The sequence below is a fragment of the Gobio gobio genome (assembly GCF_949357685.1).
Source record: "Gobio gobio genome assembly, chromosome: 11".
NCBI classification, from domain to species: Eukaryota; Metazoa; Chordata; class Actinopteri; order Cypriniformes; family Gobionidae; genus Gobio; species Gobio gobio.
This window is the reverse complement of record NC_137104.1, coordinates 38,190,661-38,203,597: the sequence shown is the minus strand read 5'-3', so window position 1 is coordinate 38,203,597 and position 12,937 is coordinate 38,190,661. Positions and strand designations below refer to the sequence as shown.

General features: G+C 37.0%; 1 protein-coding gene across 2 annotated transcripts; it reads right to left on the bottom strand.

Moving 5' to 3' along the window:
- Positions 1–5,618: 5,618 nt before the first annotated feature.
- LOC307134493 (interferon-inducible GTPase 5-like) lies at positions 5,619–9,102 on the bottom strand. 2 transcript variants are annotated; one of them, XM_079830289.1, is made up of 6 exons: positions 9,087–9,102; positions 8,712–8,770; positions 8,389–8,495; positions 7,957–8,159; positions 6,827–7,394; positions 5,619–6,611 (listed from the first exon to the last, which is right to left on the bottom strand). In XM_079830289.1, exons 5-6 carry the CDS (start codon positions 7,392–7,394, stop codon positions 5,983–5,985), a joined length of 1,197 nt encoding a protein of 398 aa, XP_079686415.1. In that variant the 5' UTR covers positions 7,957–8,159; positions 8,389–8,495; positions 8,712–8,770; positions 9,087–9,102; the 3' UTR covers positions 5,619–5,982. The 2 variants fall into 2 exon arrangements, with proteins under 2 accessions (XP_079686415.1, XP_079686414.1); XM_079830288.1 differs by lacking the exons at positions 8,712–8,770; positions 9,087–9,102 and having other exon boundaries at positions 8,389–8,527.
- Between the last annotated feature and the right edge of the window lie 3,835 nt (positions 9,103–12,937).

Sequence of the window (12,937 nt, the reverse complement as noted above, 5' to 3'; positions counted from 1 at the left end):
GTCTTCCTCCACCTGAACACGTTGTCTTTCTAGAAGAAAATTGTCCAATTTCTACAGTATGTTGGTTCTGATCTACTTCCTAAAGGAAATAAGCCTTTCATTTATTTGTTATTGTTTAGTTCAACTTGATGAGTCACAACACAATGTGATGTATTCATTTCTGTGTAACTACACGACACTACACGACAAGTGCTTTGAGTTGTTGTTACTCAATAAAAGAGTTAAGTAATTAAGTAGCTGACTTTTTTTTATACCGCAATCACTTTGTAGTGTATTTTCGTTTACTGTTGTGAAATGGAAAATCGAGAATCGTTAATAATCGAAAATCGACTGTAATCGAATCGGGACTTCAATAATCGTAATCGAATCGAATCGGGAAATCAGACAGATTAACCACCCCTAATAACCACGCGACTCCGTCGTGCTGTACCGTATAGACCCGAGGAGAAGCTTGTACGCAATCTTTTACTGTCTATGAGGCAATCGGGGGGACGTGGAGGCATAAACGCAGATAGAGATGTCGCAAATCCTGCTTCATTCATCAAAAGTTGCTCCTGCTCATTCTCTCTGTCTCTACAAGATTCGGTGATTCAGATTTTACGTTGCACAACTACTAGAGGACTTACAACTAGGGATGCACCGAATCCAGGGTTCGGGTTTGGATTCGGCCGAATATTGGGATTTTTAACTGGGTTCGGTTTCTGCCGAACCTCAGAATTTATTTCCACCGAACCCGAACCCTAGGCTTGCACTATGCGCGCCCCGCTGGTCGAACGTAATGACGCCGCTGTTGAAAGTGAAAATGGAACTCATGAACAGAAAACGTGGCAGTATACTTTAAGTCAAAAGAAGGCGATTCAAGTTGAGCTACGCGTTCAATTTGCAATTCCGATTTGTCTCGTGATGACAAGGACCCTAAACAACAGCCGCTGTTAAAACATTTGCATTATGAAACATCCGAGAGAATACTGTGCATGAAGGAATCTACAGACAGCAGCCAAAATGTATTTTATTTTACCGTGCAAACAGCCTATCTATAGATCAGATAAAATATAAATAAAATTAATAAAATATATAGGCCTACACTAAATATTTTTCACTTAAATAATTACCAAATTAAGATGACAAAACGAAAATACACTGAATCCGTAAGCTTTGAAGAACTGGAATTAGGTAAATAGGTAGATAATATATCTTAACATATATACTATTCTCTTAAAACCATCATTTCATTATTCTTACTAACCCAAATAATGATTCATCCGCTAGGTTGCACGTGAGGGGGAAACAATTGGTTCCTTCCACTTAAAGAGTTGAGCTCTTTTTATTTTAATATATCTCTTTACATAAATACTATTTTCTACTTTAAAAAAAAAAACTTCGTTATTTTACTAACCCAGTGTTTTGTATGTGAATGCTGTTTCACGTGAATATTACCACAGGAGTGAAGCACAAAGCTTTGTTTAGCCTAGAAAGGAAATAATGGTCAGATAGCACTTTTTCATTCTGTTTTACGATCTGGATATGGTCACTCGATTTTCCGTGAATTTGAACAATAGGCCTAGTCGTTTCTTTTCCCAAATCTTCACTCACGTCGCACCCGTGTTAGCAGGGGATTATAAATGTTTCTTCCTTTCGTTTGCTTATAATTAAGTCTATTATAACTATTCACATCCTTTACTGTGGGAAAGTATAAAAAACACTGTAAGACGAATACATTTTTACTTACAAATTTTTATCACAGTTAGTTCTTGTTATTAAACTTGGTAAGGCGCGTCAAGTTTGGTTTAGGCCTATTTGAATAGCGCATTTCACACACGCCGGTGATTTTAGTTTCGTTTTCTCTGGCAGTGAATAATCAAACATTGCCTAAATGTCTTGACCCTGTGGAAAATAAAATTCGCTCTTCAGACCTTTTACAACAAGTGTTGCTTTGCAACATCAGTAGAACATATGAAGACGAAGATATTCAAGAAGGTGTCTATTCAGTGTCCCATTCCTCTCAAAGCGCAGAGCGGTAGGCCTATATGACGCATCTTTGCGGGGAAATAGTATGAATCAAATATTTTTCTAACTAATATTTAATTTTCATATATTCTTGAGGTTACCATTATTTACTGAAAATCGTTTTTGTTTTATAGGCTGTGTTGTTTCACTGACGGAAGTGCTAAAATAAACACGCATGCTTATGGATGTTTCAGCCTCAAATGATTTCAAAATGTAGGCTATATATCTGGCATAGACTACAGTATTTAAAATAGCATGTATGCATTAGTTACATTCTCAATTTAATTTACAGAGCAATCCCTGCTAAGTTTTTAGTTTAGCTAATACTATAGAAGAGGATTAGTGTGTGTCGCACACAACAGACTCGCAACGGGGGCGTGGCATCACGATGGTGGCGCTCCATCTTGATGTCGGCACAACCCTAGCGCGCGCCTCCTGCGCTCTCCGTTGGGTTGTTCTTTGAAACGACAGAGGACGACTCTGGGTAATTTTTCTATAAACCATCATGAAATAGCGTCGAGAAGAACATACACGACAATGTTTACTTTAGTAAACTTGACCAAAACAGTTAATGGTCAATAGCATCCCTACACTGCTGTGGACGTTGTTAACTTCATTAATGTGTTTACTGTGATAATGGACTGCGGATGGGAGTAGGATTCGGTATTCGGTTTCGGATTCGGCCGAATCTTAACCAGTGGATTCGGTATTCGGCCGAACCCCAAAAATCTGGATTCGGTGCATCCCTACTTACAACTGTCAGACAGGTTGCTTACGTCACATCTACGTCGTCAAGCTCAGTCTGAGGCTGCGCAGTACGCTAAGCCATCAGGAAGTGTGGCTTCTACCTGACTTCAATTTTCCCCGTCGAAGCCTATAGGGTCGCTTTGTCCATTTCTTTTACTGTCTATGGTCAATGGAGAGTGGCCAGACTCTAGCTGTGTCCCAAAGTGAAGGGTGCGCACTTCGAAGGCCGTGCACTTCGAAGGCCAGGCCAGGCCACGCCTTCGAAGTGCACGAAGGGCGAACCGAGGGACAGGGTTGCCAGATCTGCACAACAAAACCCCTCCAATTGCTAATCAAAAGTAGCGGAATCATGCCCAAAATGGCCCAAAATATGCCAAAATGCGGGGGGCACCCAGTAGAAATATTGCTAAAGTAAAGACAACTAAAACCTGTGGACTATAGGCTACAAACAACTATAGGCTATTTTTATTACTCACATTACTCAGATGCATCATACTTTTTATGATATGCCAGCCGTCGACCGATTCAGCCCCGCAAACCTGCGGACAGTGGAAATATGCACTCATCCAAGATGAAGATGATGTCCCGCTGGCACAGGCCTTAGGGTCTCTTTAGTGCATAATTCCCCATCCCGGTCCAGCTCCACCAGCGTCTCCCGCTCAGCTCAATGAAAGTGTAGAAATGTTTTGTTCTGTTTTAGCTGTTAATTTAAATTTCAGTTGTTTCTGATGTTAAACTTAAGTTATATTGTAGGCCTATGAATAGTTGTAAAAAGTACTTTAAGTAATGTATAGACCAATTTATTTTAATTTACACATTTTAATTTACATTACAAGAAAATATATGTATGAACATATATGAATTTGTTTAATGTACAAATTATAACTTGCATTACAAAAATAAACAATGTAGCCTACAGAACAACCACTTCTCTTTTATTTAGCCTACACATTTTAATTACTTTGTTTAAAATAAATAAATAAAATAAATAATAATAATATAGAGAAATTGTTCTGTGCATCCCGGCCACGACTTTACATTCAGCCTTTGGATGAGACTTTCGGTAATGGACCGTTGTCAGTGAGCGACAAACATACATACATACATTCATTCATTCATTCATTCATTCATTCATATACAATACTTTATTTTGCAGTACAGCTAGTAAAGTCAGCAGTTTTCGTTTGTTTACATTTTGACTTATAGTTTTGAGTGACATATGTCGTATTTGATTTAACCTATTTTTGTCAGTGACATTCTTTTGCTACGGTGTTGACAGTGTGATAAGAAAAATAAATAAATTATTTCATGGCCAACATAGCCTATTACTTTTGTTATCCCCAGTCTCTCTCTTTCTGTAAGGGAAATTTAAAAGAGAGATTGTGGAACAAAAATCTAAATCTAGCAGGATCGGTCGGGTCGGGAATAAAATAATTTATAGCGGGTGAGCACGGAATGAATTTTAAGTGCGAACGAGATTTTTTAAATCTCCTGGTAATCAATTCTAATTTCATTTTATTTTATTTCTAGTTCTTACTTTTTTAATCGCTTGTATTTTCTTTCTAATTTTTATGTAAAGCCCTTAATTACCATATATGACATTTGCCTGGCAATGAAGCTAAAAATATAAATAAATACATCATCATGTTGATATATATACTGTATAATTTTTTTTTTTACGACAATCATGTCTTCTAATATCTTCAATTGTTGCGTATACATACTGAGCTGCAGCGGACACATTTGTAAACAACTTTACTTGGACCCATTGTGTGAGCTGTCTCTTTAATACCGCGTGGTTTATATACATGTTGCAGCTGATTGGCCTAACATTTTTGACACACCCACCAAACGAGATAAAACGCATCTCAAACCCGTTGCACACTGTTGCACACCGTTTCCAGGAAATATGACGTTCAACCGGAAACTGTAGCAAAACGTTGTGCATCGGTTTGAGCTTTGAACGTGCCCCAGGCTAAGCCTACATATTTTTGAATGGGGTAATTTTTATAAACTCAGCTTTTGTCTTGTGGACTGTAAACATATATTATGTCAAATATCTTATTCAGGACAGTCCTAAATAAAAAGTAACATGCATATATTGTATGATCCCTTTTATTTTGTTAAAATTATTCACATTTTCTGCAAGGGGTTCACAAACTCCTGTATGTTCCTGCTCTGCTGTTTTGCTTTATCGTTTAATAAAGTAAACTGCTGCATATAGATCCTGCCTCAACCAACTGCATGTGACAACAAAGAGATTTAGATGTAGTGTTTCCTTTCTGCAACCAACTGTGACAACAGACATTAAACAGGTTAAATTTGAATTAAAGACGCAAATACACTATATTTAACCCACACAAATTTCCACAGCATTCTAAATATCTAAATCTAAAAAGTATGAATTTTGATGTTACCTTAAAAAGTAAAGTGAAAGTGACGTATGACTTTATGTATATATTTCTACACCCTTTAGAGTAGTGATGCTCCATTTCAAATGGAATTTGCCCTACATTTCTTTTTTAATTTGAACATAATTTATGCAAGACCTTCACTATCATTGAAGATAAATCCTAATTAGTAATTCTCTTAATTATTATTATACGGAGAGAATACAATGCACGTAAATTGTTCCAATTATGGATGACTCTTTGTTTTGATTAGATGGCACAATAGACAGTTAGAATAAGATGCAAATAAAATGACAGAGTGAAATTGGTCTTGTTCATTTGTTAAAACCTTTACAGGTGACACGAGAAGACAATGTAAATTCATCATCCTGCTCTTATATTTATCAAAGCAAGGATACAAAAAACCTCAAATGGCATCAAATTTTGCGCAAAATAACTGAAATACACTCACTTCAAAGAGATCTTTTTTTAATGTAATGCATCATAGGTTTAGCAGTGGCAACAGAGGTGACGTTGCAGCATGATTTGTCCAAGGGGAAAGTAAATCAAAAGGAAGAGAGGGCCCAAACCAGACATCAATTAATTATAAAATATTTCATTCACATTTTTTCCAGTTGAAAAACAAACAAACAAACAAAAGAACCAAGTGAAAAGAAATGCAAGATTTCGTTTAAAAACAAAAATGTGCTACATCTAAAACGACAACAAAATAATAGTGACTTATTTTGCGAAACAAGCACTTTTTCCCCTTAAAATGCAAGTCTGAATAAAAGCAGCAGCTACATGCACATTTATATTCTGGTACGTTCGGTCAGGTTTACATAGGAGATCCCACTGAAGCCATTAGCACATTTCTGGCATCTTCTGCTATGTCATTCAGAGCTCTCTTCAGCATTATTGAGACTGTCACATAAGACATTCCTCCTGCCACCAGAGAGCCAATAATGGGTATGACGCTCATAACATACTCAACTGCATTTTCAGCCACAATCAGGGATGCAGCACCCAGTAAAGATACTATTGAAGCCATGTTTATCCCAAAGCGCAGAGGTGACTTCATATGACTCTTCAGTTCCTCAATGGTCTTCCCAGATCTCTCACAGAGCTTCTGTAGGGATGGATCATCCAGACCAAAGGCATTGTAGTATGTTTCAGTCTCTGTTTTGACAATTAATAAATCTACAGCAACTGAGAGACCGGGAACAGGAACTGTAGCCACTAAAGCAGACAGCAAGGCTACTCTTGCAATATTTGCCTCTAGAGCTTTCTTCTTTTTCTCATTAATCTCCAGTGTAATATTCGGCAAAGCCAACATCAGCACACGTCTCTTATGCTGTGGAAGTTCTTTCTCCATCCTCTCCTGCAGCTGATTTAAATCATACTTGCCAAGCTCCCAACCAGAGATCAGGAACACGACAGGATCCTCTATACCGATCTTTCTCAGACCTATGAGAAACAGTAAAGGGCATTATGAAATATGTCAAAAATAAAGGATTATTATATATGTTATATTAAGAAATGTGTTAATAATATAGGCTAATAAATTCAGTGTAATTAAAATCCTCATGGAGAAAAACATTGGTTCAATACAATAATCGTAAAGATAACATCTAAATCTCTTTGTTGCTCAAAACATTGTATTGTGAACTGAATAAACTAACCTTTTTCACAATCCTCTCGGATGGTATCCAGTGTCTTTTTCTGGTCAAAGTTCTTCTTTCTCTTCTCTGCAGTAAGACAAAAGTCAATCTTGGAACGAACAAAATAAAACGTTTTCCCCATTCTCTTGATCTCTTTGGCCAGCTGAGTGTGGCATTCTCTGAACCGTTCTGAAGCAATGATGATGAAAAAATCATAGCGTTCAAACTGAACCAGTTCAAGATACTCGTCAGCTTTGAAGTTTGGTGTTCCAATGCCAGGAAGATCCCACACTTTCACATTTTTGTATTTAGGGTGAAGGTAAGCTTCAGGCTCCATAGTGGTTTCTACTGGGCCAGTTTCAGCAGAGCCCTCTTCTTCATCCCCTAAACCCCTGAATGCATTGACAAACGTGGACTTTCCAGAACCTGACTCTCCCGTCACACCAATGTTAAGTTCCACAAGATCTTGCTTTTTGAGGTAATCTTTGATTGTGTTTATCGCTGATGGGAGATCCTGAGTAGATATGGATTCTTTAATATCATCCAGGTCCTCTTGAGTTAACACATCATATTCTTCAACAATATCCATCTAAAAAAGAACCAAGTTCAACAGTGTGTACTATATAAAGACAGAGATCTTAAATCCAAAAATTAATAGGTACACAGCAAATTCTGGTTTTTGGAATAAACTCCCTGTTAGTTAAAATCAACTCAATCTGAGTGTACATGCGTGACCATCAAATAAACTCCAGCGCAGAGTTAAAATAACTCTGCTCTTGGAGTTGAATTTTTAACACTTTTTCAGAGTTAAAATTTAACTCTTTGGAGTTAAAATACTAATCCTACGGAGAGTAACTGTAACTCTGAAATGTAGTTAATTATAATATAAACTCCTTACCAGTGTTAAAAATTAACACTTGAAACACATTTTATTTAACACTTCTTAGAGTTAACATTTATTTAACACAATATGTTTTATGTGGAAATGACTACACTGAACACCATACTCTTGATTTACTGCCTTTATTTGAGCAAATTCATACATTTGGTTCAGAAATTCATTGCATGGACACACTTTGAAAACAATTGCTGTCATACTGTAAAATCTAACAGCAAAACATATAGGCAGCTAACAGAGTGAATTACGTTACCTCGTCGGCATTAAAGTTAGTGTGGAAGCTGAACAGGTTTCTTGAGCTGAGTCGCCACTTCAATTTGACGGCGTTGCCGTTTGAAAGTGTTGCAAACTGTGTGCACGGGAGTGGCGCTGATAATAAACCCCATGTGAAACGTCAGATAGCCTGCCTACTTGAGTTTTGCTTGCACTTGGCTGAAGCCATTCTATCCGGTTTCTCTGCAAAGCAAATGGAAAGACGGTTAGCTGGTTTACATCGACAAAAAGTTCGCGCAAATAGGCAATTAAAATTTTGAAACAAGTTATCGGCTACGTTCATACGTTGCCATGGTCGTTGACGTTAGTACACAGTATATAACGTAACAGCTATGACAAAACGTGTTTGTCAGAAAATATAGAACATGTTGAAATAGTTTTTTTGTTGTTGTATATATACACTTTTACCTACCTCAGTCACGACGAAGCCGAAAGTCCATTATTTGTGCTGCAGAACCAGGGTCGTGTCGTGACGCACTTCTCAAAATGTAACTCCAGATGTAGTGTTAAAACACGCTCCTGAACACCAATGAATGAACGCCAAAATACAACACAGCCAGGGAGTATCCAATAACACACACGGTAGTCAAAATTAAAAAAATAACTCAACAAATTTAACTCATTCACACTTTTTTGTCTAACTCATGATTTTTCAACTCCTGAAATTTGCTGTGTACGGTTTGAAAACTGAACTGTAAAGCGTTACACAGACCCGCTACATTTTTTCAAACTCACCTTTATGTTTCAGAGCACGAGACGAAGAATTTAGACCAGAATAGAGGAGCTGTTATTCACTGTTATAAAAAAAATATTTGAAGTACCTTCAATCAAGGAGTGCAAATGAATACATGAATTACTCTTATAATGTAAAGTCTAATTGATTCAACTGGCATTTTCAATTCAACATTTGATTGCTAAAAAAGCTTCTAAAATGGATTTTACAATATAGCAATGAAGGAGACTTTAAATACATTTATATTAGACATATTCTTTTTATTTTGCTGCCTCAATGTCTTCGAGGATAGCATAAGAATTCTGAACATTTCATTTTACAAGAAGAAATACTTTACTGTCAAAAGTTTTTAAAAGTTCTAATAACATCTTTCTTACCAAAATCTTCTGAATAATCCACACAGCAAGAAGACACTGACAGCAGATCTATAATGAAGCCTGTAACTGCACAGACCTATTTACTTTACATTATATAACAAAAGCAGAGCGAGATCCGCCCCAAAAATACTTTCGCTGCCAAATCACAATAGCAACAAGAGTCAGAAGAATGTAAATATAATTTGTTGAAAAATGCACATTAACAACTTCAGTATAACTTAGAAGACATTGGTTCTGATTGCAGTGGCATGATAATTCATGTAGAAATTTTTTATTTTACAATGGCTCAATGTACAAATCCACAGCAAATGAAAGACCAGGAACAGAAACTGTAGCCACACAAGGCTCTTGCAATATAAGAGTTGAACATATGGCACAAAAAAGTCACAGAACTTCACAAATAATTTCAAATCAAGTAACTGTGTCAGATGCATTAAATGGGATTGCATCGTAATCTTTTTGATTATAAATACAACAGAGCCACCAAATGAAGTATTCATAGATTCAATTAAGTTTCATAAACGTTAGTACCTCTCTAAAGTTGTTCATATGTAAATGATAGTCATTTGACAACTGTCATTAACATACACTGATCAGGCATAACATTATGATCACTGACAGGTGAAGTGAATAACACTGATTATCTCTTCATCAAGGCACCTGTTAGTGGGTGTGATATATTAGGCAGCAAGTGAACATTTTTTGATGTTCAACTCAGTGTTTGTTTGTGCTAGATCCCTCAAAATTTGATACATGGAAGCCACATTTATCTTCTATAAATATAACTTGGACGTGTACAAACACAGATTATGTGAGTTAATGTCAAACAAAAAGAGTTGCGTTGTTAGAACTACCAGTCTAATGGAAAAGCAGAAATGTCCTTATACAAAACTGGACAGACCAGCGAACAAAAAACAATGCTACTACACCCTGGAATCCACCGTCATTTGTGTGTGCTCCAATGGCCAACACCCATCAGATGGTTATTTTTGTGCTTCTCTGGGTTGTAGGTCAGAAAATGCCAAAGTATTATGATATATTCCTCAGGTATAAATACATGGCAAGTGTACTGTGTGCAGAAATGTGATTTAAACATCAACCAAAGGGTGGCAATTTACAATTTCAAGATCGTTTGCAATGTCAGGCATTCATCAGGGATTGGAAAAACAACACTTACTAGGAAAAACAGCCATTTAGGAACTGTAAAGGGTTTTTCAGTCTGTCAGGAGGTACAGAACAGGAACATCCATATCACAATTGTGCAGAGAAAATTATTTATGGAGTGTTATATTATTTTTAACAAATATGTTACAAGACTGTACCAGGAAACATTTACAAGAGAAGCTTGTTTTGATATCTTCTCTCATAAATATTATAATTATGACCTTCTATGTGATTGTATGTCATGTGTTTTTTTCAGAGGTGGAAAGACTAACAAAATATTCTACTCAAGTAAAAGTACTATTACTTCAATGAAATTTTACTTAAGTACAAGTAAAAGTACCGGTCTAAAAATTTACTCAAGTAAAAGTAAAAAGTAGTTCATTTAAAATGTACTCAGAGTAAAAGTTACTGACCATTTTAACAGCAGGGGTGGGGAATCCCCTAGGGTTGTGGTAGAATGAGATTTTCACAATATGAAAACATCATAGTTTCACAGCATCGCGGTATTAAACCATTATTTAATAAATAAACTGTATTATTAAATTATGGTTATTATTATCACCAGTTAAATTGGCATTAAATGAATGAAAACGTTTTTTTTTTTTTTTTTGGTTGAATAAAATGCTTTATTAACTTGAAACCATTTGTTTTGTTTATTAAAATTTCAATAAAACATGTCTAATCAACCAAAATCAATAGTTATGAATTAGATTAACAACTTATTTTTTATCATTAACTTATTAAAATGTTTAAGAATCCTATGAATTGTTTGTTTTTATGATTTTTATACAAATATATGACCAAAACGGTGGTAATTAAATAAAATGTAACAAACTTTTATCCTTTTATTTTTTGGCAAAGTGCTGCAAAACAGAAATTTTCAAAAACGTTTATTTTGATGGGTTTTAGTAAAGAGCTGCTTCTGTGAAAACCTGTTTCAGAGTGTATTTGACTATTTTTTTAAATGTTCATGTCCAAATATGGTTTGAGAGACGCATGGGCGTCGGAACCATTGTATGTGAGTGGGACAAGACCCACCCACCTTTTACAATCAATGATATTGGACCCACTCACGTTTATCATCTCTAACATTCAGCACATGTCTGTTTACCTACCCCTAATCAATAAACACTTATTATTAAAAACTTTAGACGCTTTACTTCCACTTTTCTAATATTTTCCTAATTTTTAATGAAAATAAATGCCTTTCCGATTTTATATGTGATGGGAAAACGGAGAAGATTGAGTTTGGCGAAAGCCGGACTCGAACCGCGGGTCGATTTGTGTCAAAACTTAAGGGCCCGCGTGGGCCCATTGCGGGTTGACCACTGTGGGTCCAGATACCGGCGTGAAATGTGGGGCACGTGTGGGGCTAACCCAAGGGCTATCCCACTAGGGGCCCGTGTGGGTTTTCTGTGGGCAAGCCCACTGTGGGTTGCCCACACTAAACCCTCATTGGGGCCAAAACGGGCAGAACTGTTTTGGGCCCCACATGGGCTAACCCACTGTGGGCCATGTGGGTTTTCTGTGGGCAAGCCCACAGTGGGTTGCCCACACTAAACCCTCATTGGGGACCAAATGGGCGAATCCACTATGGGCCCCGCAAGGGTTAACCCACTGGGGGCCGGTGGGGGTTTTCTGTGGGCACGCCCAAATGTGGGCTTGCCCACAGTAATCCCACATGGGCCCCCAAAGGGTTTGCCCTTGCCCACACTATCCCACAGAAAACCCACACTTACCCATAGTGAGCCCACACTTGCGTGTTTGCTGGGGTGCGTACCCCTACACTACTGTCGCTAACAATGATTTGGCGATTTCTGTAATTTTGTCTTTCCGAACTAATTAGCAAGCAAAGCGGTATATTTGTACTTAATGTAATTGGCATCTACTCCAGTAAAAAAATTCTGAGGACCCACCCACATTTTTTTTGCTTCCGACGCCCATGGTGAGACGTTAAAACACCACGAGCATCGCGTACTTGAGTATGTAGTAGACGAAACGGCGCTGCTCATCAGAAACAGAATAAGCAGATCATTTATTTATATAGCAGTGTTTTGCTTTAATATTCACAGACCATGTCGCGATTTGATGTATTGTACAGCAAATTAGTCGATGTATTCATTCATCCATCAGTTTGCTTGTTTTACGTGATATCTGCGTTATACTGTAAATGAATTGTCGTGACTGGATTCCGGGATTCCCTCTGCATCACAGAAATCACTCGGCCTTAAGTTGAAAACATACCTTTATCTGCACAGAGGGATATTCCCGAACATGTTCTATGCGTTTCCTCATTTGCATTAACATTTTTTGTAACTTTGATATCCTCCAGGACAACACCACGTCTATATCCAAAGTATTCCCATATTAACTACTGGTTCACGACGGCGTTTCGCTTTCAGCTGGATCTGCATAACTGACATGTCTTGTCTGTCTCCATCTTTTTGTGATTGTTGCGCGTTCTCCCGCCTTCAATTCAATGCAGTTGTTTCCGGATCGCTTTTCCACACTTTCGTATTATTTATTTATTTTACTCAGTGACGGATAAAATGTAGCGAAGTACAATACTTAAAACAAAGCATACTTAAGTAAAAGTAAAATTACAGATTTTTAAAACTACTTAAAAAAGTAGAAGTACTCAGAAAAACTGCTCAATTACAGTAACGCGAGTAAATGTAATTCATTAC

What these genes read in the sequence shown, in the direction of transcription:
- LOC307134493 (XM_079830289.1), bottom strand. Translation starts at nt 7,394, where the DNA reads ATGGATATTGTTGAAGAATATGATGTGTTAACTCAAGAGGACCTGGAT. An exon ending in CCGAGAGGATTGTGAAAAAG is followed by an intron (nt 6,612 to 6,826) that starts GTTAGTTTATTC and finishes TGTTTCTCATAG; the next exon opens with GTCTGAGAAAGATCGGTATA.